Here is an 11877-nt window from a genome sequence, read left to right as displayed (position 1 = left end):
TATGAAAAGCCTTTGCATATTCAAAATCTTCGCTAGAGAAAATACAATTTATGCAACAAGAAAATGTGTAGGTGCTTTTTTTTTGTTTGTTTTGGAAAAGTTTATTTAAATCTATTTAAACTGTGAGTACTTTTTAAAGATAATTGTAACAGTTGATATTTTCTCAAAAAAACAGTGTTTCTTCTGTTATTAAATATGAATCAAGTGTAGCACAGAAAAGGGTTTTGTATTGTTAAGAAATGTGTGTCACTGTCCTAACAATAAAGGTCAAAATGACTGCCAACATTGTTCAGTACTGTAGAAATGTTACAAAATACATAGAAATACACCCCTTTTTGAAACTTGATCTTTGTTCAGAAGCAGTTTCCCCCCCCCCCCTCATGTTACACTAGCTTCCTAGTTATGTGATGTTTTCTGAATATTTACATAAACACAAGATTCTGATTCACTTTTTATACACTTGTTTTCAGGAAATATTCCAGGTTATTTTTTTTTCCCTTTGGTTTCCACTTTTGTCTATTGTTCTTTTGTAACTTTTTAAAAAATGTGTTTTTTAGACACAAGAGGAAGGAAGAGCAGATAGAGAAATAGAAACATTGATGATAAACATCAATGGGCTGCCTCCCGCACGCCCCCTACTGGGGATCAAGCTGGAAACCCCACGCATGTGCCCCCACCAGATATGGGACTCATGACCTTGGTCATGGGTCCACAGCCACACCAGCCAGGCGTTCTTTTGTAACTTAAAACTTGCACTATGTGGAAAATCATGAAAGGTTCCCAAATAGTAAGAAAATACTTTGATTTCTGGTTTCTTCAGCTGCTTCTGCTTATTTTGTGAATGCTAATTTTTTAGCAGAATTATGCTTCTGCTAATGTTAAATAACAAGTATCCTATATAATAAAAGGCTAATAGTCAAATCGACCAAATGACCTATAGCTATGATGCGCACTGACCATCAGGAGCAGATGCTCAATGCAGAAGCTGCCCCCTGGTGGTCATTGCACTCCCACAGGGGGAGGGCTGTTCAGCCAGAATCCGGGCTTACAGCTGGTGAGCACAGAGGGGGGGGAGGTGGAGCCTCTCCCGCCTCCTTGGAGTCAGGCATCCCCCCAAGGGGTCCCGGACTATGAGAGGGCATGGGCTGGGCAGAAGGACCCTCCCCCGCCACCCAGTGCACCGGGCCTCTAGTATATTATAAATATTAAATATAATATTAAATATATAAAGCATTTTTTATATAAAGGTGTTGGGTTTTTTTTTACTCTAAAATTAGTTACTAAGTTGCTATCTTAGCTCAGGGATGGCAAAAAGAGTAATTTATGTGTTATTTCCTGTGAGCTTCCAGTGTTTATGGCAAATAGGGGTAACTGGCCCCACCCTTTATTGCTGATCTTGAATAAGCCTAAGAATCATTTACTCAGCACTCAACATAGCCTTGTCAATAGAAGAGGCAAGAAACAAGAAACCTATTTCCCTCCTTGGTTTATAGTTTATGGTTTAATCAAAGTCCATATATTGTTTTCATGTCTTAGTTGGACTTGAGTCTTTCAGTAAGAGCTAAAATATTTTTATATGTTCATTTCTTAAGAGTCTTATTTTGACCCACAAGAGATATTGGAAATCACTGAGGATAAATGTTACCATGCCTTTAGTTGCTTCATGTAGTGGCTCTTGATTGATAGGCACAATGGACTTCTGTTTGCTTGTTTCTAAACATCCTTAAACTCTTCTAACACTCCACCTTTGTCAAGTTAATGTGTATACCTTACTTAGCTTTCAGTTTAAATGTCTCAGGAAAGCTTTCCCTGACAACCTCAATCCCATTAAGTTACCTTCATTATAGTTGTTTTTAGTTGTGGTATTTTGTTAAATGCAAAATGAGAGATTGGTAATTTTGTAGAATTCATGGAGACTTGAACTAGGAATATTACTAACAATTTAATATTCAGAGTTGGCTCTTTGGTATGGTATTTGGGTCCCAGAAGTCTTATGAAGTAGGTACTCAACATATTACTGGTGAGGGAACTGAGGCTTAGAGAGTTAAAGGTTTGAAAATAGGCACAAACAGCCTCATCTTCCCCCCTACCAAATCTATCTATCTGTATGTATCTGAACCTATATATATATATTGCCTTCACTCCATGTTTTGTTAAACATGGAAGAAATACTTTCTCTGCTTGTACTATATTTCATTCAGCACTTTTATTCTTCTGTTGTTTTCTTCCTACAAATGTATTGGTTAATAATGCGGATTTCCCCCCCCACTAGATGGAGTTACACATATGTTGATATATAAGTGATTTGATATGTATGCTATTTTGTTGTATTGACAACAAGCTTCAAAACTTCATATATCAAATTTTCTGAAGGTGTTAACATCATAGATATTTTTACACTTAAAAATGTTGAATTTCATGCCTCTGCCTCGTCCCTGCCACCATGACTTTGTCTGGAAGGACGTCCGGAAGGTCTCCCAGTCTAATTTGCGTATTACCCCTTTATTAGTATACATGAGAAATCTGTATCTGAGCATAGTATCTGAATCAGAGTTGAGGATTTCTTGCCCTGTTTTGGATGGAATTCATATATCAGCATAGTCTCAGACATCACCAGGGCAGCCTCAATGACTTGCTGATGTCTAATGAGTAGTGAACTGAAATCCCCAAGTCTTTCTTCACACATCCTCTTGATATGCTGAATTTCTTCTCAATCCAGTTCTGGTTTACTGAGACCTGGGTGTGATTTGCATTCATGCTGGCTGCATTTCATTGTGTTAGACTTCCCATTGTTCCATCATGCCAAGACATTTAAAGTTCCTGATTCTGTTATTTCATTCATTCTTCTTCTTCTTCTTCTTCTTCTTATTATTATTATTATTATTCATCCAAGGATATTTTTCCATTGATCATTTTAAATTATTTATTTATTTTTAACCCTCGTCCAAGGATATTTCCTTCACTGATTTTTATTTATTTTTTTATTTTCTTATTTTATTTTATTTTTTTGGCTCTTTTCAGTTTATTGCATGAAGGAGTTACACTATTCCAAGTTAAAAGCAGACCCCAAATGGTTACATCATACAAGCTGTGAAGTCTTTAAACTTGTGGCAAGGGCCAGGAGGGAAATTCTACTCATTGCAAAGAAATCCTCACTTAAGCTTCTGAGCCAAAAGCACTTAAAACCCATGAATCTTCAGCTGGTCGTTCTTAGCCAGTCCAGTCTTGACGAGGAACTGGCATATGTTCTTGCGCTGGTCACCCTGCAGCTGAATTACTTCTCCATATTCTGGATGCTCAATTACAGTACCATTGCAGGCAAATTTCTTCTTAAAAGCCTTCACTAGTTTCTTTTTATCGTAAACATCGGCGATCCCTTGGACGGTGGTAAGGGTCTTCCTGCCGTTTCTTTGTTGAATTCTTATGTGGATATAATCCTCAGTGCCAGCGGGAAGCAGATCATCACCCTTACTTGCATCAGCAAAGGGGTCGAAAGAGCGGAGGTTCTGGATAGCGGACATACAATACGATTCTTTTTCCTCGGTGGAAACGGCCTGCGGAAGGCTGCGGCGGCGGAGGCGGGAGAAGGCGGGCAGGGGGGACAGATCTTCGGGATGCGAGGGGGCCTGGAGGGGGAGGTTGCTGAGTCCTCGGCGGCGGCTCGGTCACTGGGGCCCCTTCACTGATTTTTAGAGAGAGTGGAAGGGAGAGGGAGAGACAGAGAGAAACATTGATGTAAGAGAGACACATTGATTGATTGCCTCCAGCATACCCCCGACCAGGTCTGGGAGCCTGCAACCGAGGTACATACCCTTGACCAGAATCAAACCCAGAACCCTATCTACTGAGCCAAACCAGTGAGGGCATTCAGTCATTCTTTATACTTCCTTTTCTAAAGATTTCCTTAAAAAGTTAATCCTACCTAATAAAAGAGAAACATGCACATTGACCGCACTTTCCCTATGCCCACAAGCCCCGCCCACCAGCCAGTCAGGGAGAGTTGCAAATTAACCCAACCAAGATTGAGGTTAATTTGCATAACCAGGCCAGAGCAAAGACTTGAAGACAGTGTAGAATAGGGGTGTCGAACTCAATCAGAGAAGGGGCCTAAATCTAAAATCCAGCCTAAATCGCGGGCCGAATGGTTTACTAAACAGTCATAAACTGTCATTGTGATGGAAACGCAGCGTAGTGCAGTGATGACAGCGCGGTGCGGGCCACATTGCAAGGCCTGGCGGGACGGATTTGGCCCGAGGGCCTTGTGTTTGACACATGTGGTGTAGAAAGAAGCCAAGCTGCAGGGAAGCAAGCAGGCAGGATGGGGGAGAAGGGAGGAAAGCAGGTGGGGTGGGGGAGAAGGGAGGCAAGCAGGCAGGGCAGCGACTGAAGCAGGAAGCCCTATTGTAGGAATCTCCCTGCAATGGGTCTCTAGTAAGAGCATAAACAAAAAAATCAGAATAAGGAAAAAGGAAGAAACAAATTTTCCAGTTCCCAGAGTTATATATGTGCCCAGACTTACACATGATGTTTACATCTAAGCTTCCCCCTAAAGGGGAGAATTGCATTCTTCCTCTATGCATCCTCCTTTGTAGGGAGAACAGGGCTATCTCAGTCATTCTCACATACTGACTTTTCAACTGAAATGAGATTAACCACCTAATACATGTCAACGTACATTCTAAATTGTAATTGTTGTTGGAGTAGCAGAATCATAGATTAACAAGTGAGTAATGTGACATCTAACACCGAGTCAATCAGCAGCACAATTTTGAGGGGGGAAAGGCCTTGCTACTGATACTTTCTATAATAAAGAAAAAGAGTGTTTCTGACTTAATTATTTGGACATTTGGCCCAATTCTTTACTTGGTGAGAATAGACCTGGCTTATGAGAGTTAATTCGTACCAGCTGGAAGCTGAAACAATTATAAAGCTGACTTGGAACATCCTAAATTATGCCTAAGAGACCTGTTTTTGACAGATGTGTTCATGTAGTCCAGTCAGTTGGCATATGGAATTTTTGTGCACAGCTTGTGCAGCAGTTTCAACATGTAACATTTATTAGTGCTTCTACCGGCAGATGGAATACATGTTAGGTACAGAAGCAAGCTTTGCAGTTGGCCTTACAAGCCTGACTTTGCTCAGCCTTTTAGGTCACTTAACTTCATCTCCCTCCCTCCACATTCTCCTCCCCCTTCCCCCCCTCCCATGTGCAGGAGAAGCCAAACCTCCCACCTTCTGCCCCAGAGTCTGGCTGTTGGAATTCCCTCCCAATTTCTTGACTTAAGATTTCCCTTCTTTCCTGTCCCTTTTTTGGCAGATATCCCCACCTCCACTGTCTTTCACCCTCTCCAGCTGGTCCAGGCTGAGGTCTGGAGGCTGAGGAAGGGAATAACACTCCCCCATAGCTCTTCTCAGCCCCCATCCACCGTAATATTAGTCTTGGCAGCTTCCAGCCTATTTCCCAATGTTGACCCCAAATTAACTCTCTTTAACTCGCAGCTCCAGCAATGAAATACCCAGGTGAGCAAGAGTTGCAGATTAATCTCCTACCCCAGATATCCCCAAAGAAAAACTTGGATAGGGAAAATGTCTTTCTCTCTTTACATGAAATAACACCAGTCTCTAACACTTTCCCACTGCTAGACAGAATACACATCCTTAAAATACTGCTACTACTGCTACTAATGCAACACAAAACAAAACAAAAAATCCTTTAAGGACATGTGTTTTGATGTTTGTTTGTTTTTTTGTGTTTGTGTGTGTATGTATGTGTTCTACTTTTTTGTTTTTCTTTTGCTGTGTGTGTGTGTGTAAAGCTATATGTGAAGAGATGAAAAGTTAGTCTGAATTCTCCTTCAGTTGCCAGAGGAAGAGATAAATTCTGTTCAGAAGCTGCTAATGGCAGTAAGTCTCAGAAGTAAGTGAGTGGTAGTGACTGGGGATCCAGCCAAGAGCCTTTGGAGATACTTCAGCTAGAAACCCTGACAGCCACAATTCCTTGAATCTTGTTTCAGAGAGGCCCATTTCCCCTCAGCTCCACTTCTTTGTCCTCCATCTACATCCTCATCCCAGTCTTGTCCAAGCCCCTTTTCCCCTCTCCATTTGGATGGAGTAGAAAGAAAGAGGATTCCCCATTTCATTACAGAGGTGGGGGGTAAAGGGCAGAGGAGCCATGTCCTGGAGTTCTAGACATACTTCTTACAGTGAATACTTTTCTAGTCTCTTGTGTGTGCGGCCTCCCCCAGAACTTGAACCCTGAACCTGAACCCTGTACCTTGCGGGACATGAAAGGGGTTCCCGCAGGGTGTGCATTAGTCCTGGCCAGCTCAGCTGGAGAATCCATGAAGGTTCTTGACAGGGTCGGAAGTTGGACAGCAGAACAATGGGAAAACCAATTCAAGAGAGTACTAGAAATCGGGTGCTCTCTGATGCCATTACATCTAGGATTCCCTTCATAAAGTATTTTTTGCTCACACTTTTGATTTTTATAGAGCATCCTATTAAAACCAGCACATATTTATACTGGCTTCTTTTGAAAATTGTATCCATTTTCACCATTTATATCAGGAAGTGTAATGCAATGGTAGAAACAAGCCAGGGCTAGCTGGCATTTGTGTGTGGTGTGGATGGCAAAGCCACACCCAAGTGGACTGAGGGCTTAACAGTGAGAGGGGAAATCTTACTTTATCAGCTTTGGGGTTTCAGGAATGACATTCAGACTCCCTGAATTTGTTTCCTATATGTTTGTATTTATATAAGTAGGAATAATACTACTAACTTCACAGTGTTGTGGGGATTGAGTGAAATTGTGCATGTAAAATCCTGAGAATTAGTATGTACTCAATAAAATGCTTCCCTTCCTGCTAAGAGCGCTACCAAAGGGATTGCTCATTTTACAGGTGTCCCTTCACATTTCCTAAGTGCTCTAGTTCCATTCAAAAGGGCCCTAAGGGCTCATCCTTGATAAAAGGTTCTTGGGGAAAAACTGAGCTGCTCCTATTTTGTTGGTCTCCAGGCTGAGAGGAAGGCTCTGTTCTGATAAAATACTGATGGGTTCCATCAGTCAGGGCCTCCTTCCCAATCTCTGGTTGCACAGGCTCAAGTGTGTGACTTGCACAAAAATCGGAGTGTATGTGACCCCATCTGGTGAGGAAATGGAAAACAGAAGATGGGAAAACAGGAGCCCCAGAGCCTCCCAGCGTGCTTTAATCATATCCGGGTGGCTGTGCCATCTTCGAGCATCTACTAAATGCTCATGGCTATTAGAATTTGGGGATTGCTTGTGGCTATCCTGGTAAGTACACAAAAATCACGAGTTAAGGCTAAATGAAATGTCAGGGAGGAAGTCCATACCCAGCAGAGGGTGCTAGAGGTTTGACTGTGCCATCTCACACTGACTCACTTGGCATTAAACCTGGTGGCTCTGGCGTTGCTTCTGCTGTTGCCATAGTCTTCCTTTTGAGAGGTCGTGTGGAAAAGTGTATAAAAATAATAATAAAGAGGTGGATAAATGGGAGAGCAAGATCTTAATTTCCCCATTGCTATCTCTCTAGTGCACATGTGTCAAACACAAGGCCCGCGGGCCAAATCCATCCCGCCAGGCCTTGCAATGTGGCCCGCACCGCGCTGTCATCACTGCACTCCGCTGCGTTTCCATCACAATGACAGTTTATGACTGTTCAGTAAACCATTCAGCCCGCGATTTAGGCTGGATTTTAGATTTTGGCCCCTTCTCTGATTGAGTTTGACACCCCTACTAGTGAGTTGTTCTCAAATGTTAACATGCGTCAATCACCTGGAGACTTGTTGAAGCACAGATTCCAAAGCTCCCCTCAGAACTTCTGGAGGAGGACCAGAGCGGCTCTAAGAAGTGCTGCTCGGGGTGATTTTAGAGAAGTTTTGTTCCCTGCCCTTCCCCCCACCCAGGTTATTCAGGCCAGTCCCCTCTAGTTTTCAAAAAGAGGGGAACATATAATTACCCCAATATGTTTTGTTCAAAATGAGAAGGGATTTATTACTTGGAATAGAAGTCTATAATAATAAAAGCATAATATGCAAATTGGCTGAATGGCCGAACAGCGAACAACCATAGACAACCAGACTGACATGTACCGGCGCCAGGCCAGCCAAGGTGGGTGTGATGGGATTGGTTGGGGGCCCCCGCCATCACCCCATGATTGCCCCACTGCGGCAGGTGGGCAGGGTTTCTCTCTGTGGGGTGGTGGGTGGGCGGGGCCTACCTCTTTGGTGGGATCAATCATGGAGCTCCTGGACTGTAAGGGGGCTCAGGCTGGGACCCCCCCTTCCTCGTCCCCAATGCACAAATTTCATGCACTGGGCCTCTAGTGATATAATAGGGGTATACTGAAGTCCAGATTAGCAATTCCCAACCCTGGCTAAACTTTAGAAAAAAATGGAAAACTAGGAAGGGAGGAAGGCAGGCAGGCCTCACACCCAGATATTCTGCTTTAATTGGCTTGGGGTGAAGCTCCTGGCAGGAATAAGCTTTCAAAGCTCCCCATGGGACTCTAATTTGCAACCAGGGTGGAGAACTGCTGGTCTAGATCACTGGTTCTCAATTTGCCTGCACATTGGAAGCACTTGGGAAGTGTTTAGACATACTGATAGCTTCCTGACAAATTCAAAAACTCTGATTTACAATGAGTGCAGCCTGGGCAGCCAATTTTTTTCTCCTTTTTTACAAGGTAACCATGTGCTTCATTAGATTTCAAATTATTAAGCCCCAAATAATGCCCCCAAAAGTTTAGAATTTTAATAGTTTGAGTCAGGGTCCCTGGCTCAAAATATAGAACCAACTGATAACAAAATATGTCAACCAAATCCTATAAACATGGCAGACTTTAAAATACCATGCAAAATGTCAGACAATAAAGAAGTATTGGAAATAAATCTATAGAAATATGTACCCCAGACCTCAATGATTAAAATAACACTTCATGAAGACTCTGCAAACAACTAAACGAAGGAAGAACACACTTAGTTTGTAGAGCTCAGTGCTGTAGAAAGATGTCAGAAACATTTGTGGATTTGGTACAGCTCAAATTAAATGGCCTACAAGGCTGGGCTGGGCTCTTTGGGGAGTTCTCCGGCAGGATCACCAAAGCAGAACATCCACCGCGAGCAGCTGTTGAGTTCCTGGACCTGAGAGTCCTCGGGGATGTCATGTGTGCCCTAATGAACACGACGGGAACCTTAGAGCAGCAGGACATGTGGTGGCCACACAGTGAGCACAGCAAGGCCACTTCCCATCAAGTTGAATAAATGGAGGTGCGTTCACACTGCAGTAAACTAACCTGTGGGCACTGCTTCCCACACCTACGTGGGTACACCACACTGGCCAAAGACGCCCTAGTCCCGTCTGGCACCACAAAATCTACAGGATTTTGCAGGGACACATCTCTTACAGAGCCAGTAATGTCGAGTCCTTCCAATCCACAAAGTCATCTTCCTCTTTGTACCCATGTGGGGGAGGAGGAGGGTCCCTCCAAAAGGGTCTTAGGGTGAGTGCAGCTCGTGAATCCGGTGGTCCCAACAGGGTAGGGGCCCTGTGGCTCCGGCTGGAGCTGGAGCTGAAGCAACAGGGATCCACCAGATGTGGCTGTGGCTGGAGACACTGGGGTCTGCTACTGGGAAGACTGCGGAGGGGAACTGCAGAAATTTGGGACCCTGGGGAACTCAGGGCCTGCAGGCGCAGGCACACAGACTCCGGTGCCCTGGGGCTCAGGACCGGCTCCAGGGGCCCTGCTGAGTATGCAGTCCCAGCAGCCTAGTGTCTTTGGCCCTGCGGTTCCTGAACCACGAATGCACTTGGTGCTCCTTTACATTCAGCCTGGCCGCAGGGTTTCCCATTCCTTACAGGTTGGGTAACAGTTGCTCTTTCTTAAAGAATATCTCCAGCTCCTGCAGCTGTTGTTCGCTGTACACAATGGGCCACTGCCTCCTCTTCTGGTTTGGGGACAGCAAGGAGCCCATGGAAGACTCGGGTTCTTGCATCCTGGATGCTGCTGGGCCCTCTGCACATCTGGGCAGCCGAAATTTTAAAATCTCCCCAGTTGCCCTGGCCAGTTGAGCTCAGTGGATAGAACGTTGTCAGCCTGTGTACTGAAGGGTCCCAGGTTTGATTCCAGTCCAGGGCACATCCAGGTTACAGTCTCGATCTCTAGAAGAGGGTGTGCAGGAGGCAACTGATCAATGATTCTCTGTCATCATTGATGTTCCTATCTCTCTCCCTCTCCCTTCCTCTCTGAAATCTATAAAAAAATATATTTTTAAAAACCTGCACTACTCTTTCAACAAATAAAATCTCATCAAGTTGATTCTAGTATCAATATATATAAAAGCCTAAGCGACCATATGACCAAACGACTGGTCCATCCATCGCTAAGACGTGCACTGACCACATGGGGCAGATGCTCAATGCAGGAGCTGCCTCCTGGTGGTCAGTGTGCTCCCACAGCCAACCTCCTGCATCTGGACAATCTCCCTTGGTACCTCCCCTCTCCCAGCCAACCTCTTGCAGCTGACCTCTCCCCCACACTGGCCAGCCCTGATCTGCAACCAGGTGGAGGGACCCCACCTGTTTATGAATTCATGCACTAGGACTCTAATATGTATCCAAGTGTGAGAACCACTATTTAGACTTAACAAGCCAATAATAACTTGGTCCGCCCTCCAGACACTCTACCACAGTGGTTCTCAAAGTCTAGTCCCTGGAGCATCACCTGGGAGCTTTTTCGAAATTCTCAAACTGCACTTCACAGCCACTGAATCAGCACTTCTGGGGGTGGGGCAAAGCAACAAATTGTAACAACAGTCCTTCGATGATGTGGATGCACCCTAAAGCCAGAGAACCAATGCAGTGTCATCTTGCCGTCTCCCCAGAAACCAGCCAGAGCAAGAAGCAAGGACTGCAGTCATGAGAACGCTGGACAATACCACACCCCATGTCTCCAGAGGAGTGCTGCCAGAGCTCTTGCTGGGACTGAGTTTTTATATAACCCGTGATGCTTTTCTTGGCTGGAAACAGGAGGAGTTACATTGGGAGAGTCAGTTATGGGCTGCAGCTGCAGTCTTGGTCAAAGTTCCAAGCAAAGGAAAGGTAACCGGGAGAAGGCAGGCAATATGAAGCAAAAGTTGGCCCCTGCTGTCCAGGAAGTGAAATGAGGGCATTGATATTGGAGGGAGGAAGGAGGGAAAGCAAGTGTTCATGCCAGGAGAGTCAGGCGGGCATTGGTTTAAATGCTTTTTTGTTGGATGCTAATGGCCTTTCAAGGTTGTTGTACCCGCAGGTGAAATCTATTTTCTTATTTAGAGAGAGCTGCTTTCTTGCTGAGGGAAGGAGCTTGTGAACTATGCTGAATACTGAACAGAAACCTCCCTGTCAGCTGGTTAATAAAACACACAGCAGCCTGGTTGAGTAGGGTAACATGGAGCGGTACATACGCATATGAGGAAGTTCTGCTTGCCAAAGGATTCCATTTAACTCCACAAAAGCAACTTCTTCTAATCTAATTCGGCCTGGGGTTAGAAGCTAAGAATGCTAATGTGAAGATGGCACCAACCGCCTGCAGGTGGGTCACACTCTAGCAGGGAAGAGATCACTGTCTCCCCACTGTGTGCTAATATGCTGTGTGAATGAGGTCCTATCAGAATACAGGAGAGAGGGGACCCATTCTTGCTGGGGGTGGAAGTGCAGTCGTCAGGGAAGCAGACACGGGAGCTGGATTGGAGGGGAAATAGGTTGGCAGTTGAGGGAGGAGGAGGGTTTCAGCCTGGGCAAGGGCCCAGCAAGTGGAGTGAGGCAGCATGTCAAGCATTGTGAGCTATTGGTATTATAGTTCAGGATTATTAGTGAGG

At 44.6% G+C, this 11877-nt stretch overlaps 1 protein-coding gene across 1 annotated transcript; it reads right to left on the bottom strand.

Moving 5' to 3' along the window:
- Positions 1 to 3002: 3002 nt before the first annotated feature.
- Positions 3003 to 3659, bottom strand: LOC118703030 (eukaryotic translation initiation factor 1-like). Its single transcript, XM_036409641.2, has one exon. It carries the CDS (start codon positions 3519 to 3521, stop codon positions 3180 to 3182), a length of 342 nt encoding a protein of 113 aa, XP_036265534.1. The 5' UTR covers positions 3522 to 3659; the 3' UTR covers positions 3003 to 3179.
- Between the last annotated feature and the right edge of the window lie 8218 nt (positions 3660 to 11877).

The sequence above is a fragment of the Pipistrellus kuhlii genome, unplaced genomic scaffold, assembly GCF_014108245.1.
Source record: "Pipistrellus kuhlii isolate mPipKuh1 unplaced genomic scaffold, mPipKuh1.p scaffold_m20_p_4, whole genome shotgun sequence".
Lineage (NCBI taxonomy): Eukaryota > Metazoa > Chordata > Mammalia > Chiroptera > Vespertilionidae > Pipistrellus > Pipistrellus kuhlii.
Note: the sequence above shows the minus strand (reverse complement) of the source record. Positions and strands in the feature narration are given on the sequence as shown.

Coding starts and splice junctions, on each gene's coding strand:
- LOC118703030 (XM_036409641.2), bottom strand. CDS start 3,521: ATGTCCGCTATCCAGAACCTCCGCTCTTTCGACCCCTTTGCTGATGCA.